Raw genomic sequence first — 1261 nt, 5'->3', positions numbered from 1 at the left:
CGCTGCCCTGCTGACCGGGGACGCGGCCCTGAACTGGGAGTGGTGCAGGGGATAGGGGGGACCCTGTAAGAGCAGGGCACACACAGCCTCAGCCCTCTCCTAAGCCAGGCTGTTACGGTGTTTTGGCAGTTGCAAAAATGCAGACGGCGTGGAGTTCTACAATGAGATCAACCTGTATGCCAGGGTCAACTCCAAGGTGAGGCTTCCCCCCAGCAAACTGTTCTCCAACAGCCTGCATGAGGCTCAGAGTTAAACCCAGCCTGTACGGTCTTGAGCAGTGGCGCTTAGTGTTGAATCCTGCCTGTTTCCCAAGAGCCTGAGTGGGGTGAGCACAAGCCGGGGGGTCCTGACCCTGGGCCTGGCACTTGCAGTGCTGCATTGGGCCAGAAACAACTCGTCTCCGTGGTTGTGCATGTCCCACAGCCCGCACGTGGCTGAGCTTTAATCCTGTGCGTGTCTGCAGTGGATTGCAGAGAGAAGTCTGGCAGACACCAAGGTAAGGGACCCCCAATCTCTTGGCAGGACTCACGGGAGAAGCGCTCCGACCGCTCCATCACGTGCTTTATGAGGAAGTGGAAGGAGAAAGTGGCCTGGCCCCGCATCACCAAGGAGAACATCAAGGTGTGTATGGCGCCAGGCAGCCAGCACCAGCCTCAGCACGTGTGCTGTCCCCACACAGCACCTCGCGGCTCCTGGGGACCAACCTGCCCCCAGGACAAACACTGAGGGCCCCATGTGGGCACCCCAACACAGAGCTCCCAAAAAGCCTGACCTCATGGTCACTGCCAGTCCACAGACCTCTGCGCTCCAGGAAGGATGCGGCACCCCTTTCCCTCGACGCAGGCAGGGTCAGGACCAGCACCCACAGGCAAAGGGACACACTTCCCTTCCTGCCCTTCCCCAGCCCGGCCAGTTCCCTCACCTGTGCAGGAGCAGCCTGCACTCACACACAGAGCAGTCCCTGGGCTGCGAGGACCAGGCTGCCGGGTCCCCTCCATGCTGCTCCCTCCTCAGGGGACGCTCTCTCTGCCCGCAGCCGGCCTGGCTCTCTGTGGACTTTGACAACTGGCGAGACTGGGAAGGGGACGAGGAGGTGGAGAGGGCCATGGTGGAGCAGTATGCAGAGGTGAGCCGGGCCGCAGGCCACGGGGTCCCAGGGCATGTGTGGGCAGGTGCTCGGGATGGGGGAGAGCCAAGCATTCGGAGTTCCCACAGCCATTTGTTTCCCGTCCAGCTCCTGGAGAAGGTGACGGACAAAGGC

General features: G+C 61.8%; 1 protein-coding gene across 1 annotated transcript; it reads left to right on the top strand.

The window, feature by feature from the left end:
* Positions 1-129: 129 nt before the first annotated feature.
* On the top strand, positions 130-1246 carry PTGES3L (prostaglandin E synthase 3 (cytosolic)-like; the record flags this gene model as incomplete). Its single annotated transcript, XM_009588102.1, has 4 exons — positions 130-196; positions 523-621; positions 1037-1126; positions 1235-1246. Coding segments are annotated over 4 exons (268 nt in total), but the record flags the coding sequence as incomplete, so codon positions are not given.
* Positions 1247-1261: the final 15 nt, after the last annotated feature.

This window comes from Fulmarus glacialis, unplaced genomic scaffold, assembly GCF_000690835.1.
Source record: "Fulmarus glacialis isolate BGI_N327 unplaced genomic scaffold, ASM69083v1 Scaffold45551, whole genome shotgun sequence".
Classification (NCBI taxonomy): domain Eukaryota; kingdom Metazoa; phylum Chordata; class Aves; order Procellariiformes; family Procellariidae; genus Fulmarus; species Fulmarus glacialis.
The sequence above is the reverse complement of the archived record's forward strand: the minus strand, read 5'-3'. Positions and strand labels throughout refer to the sequence as shown.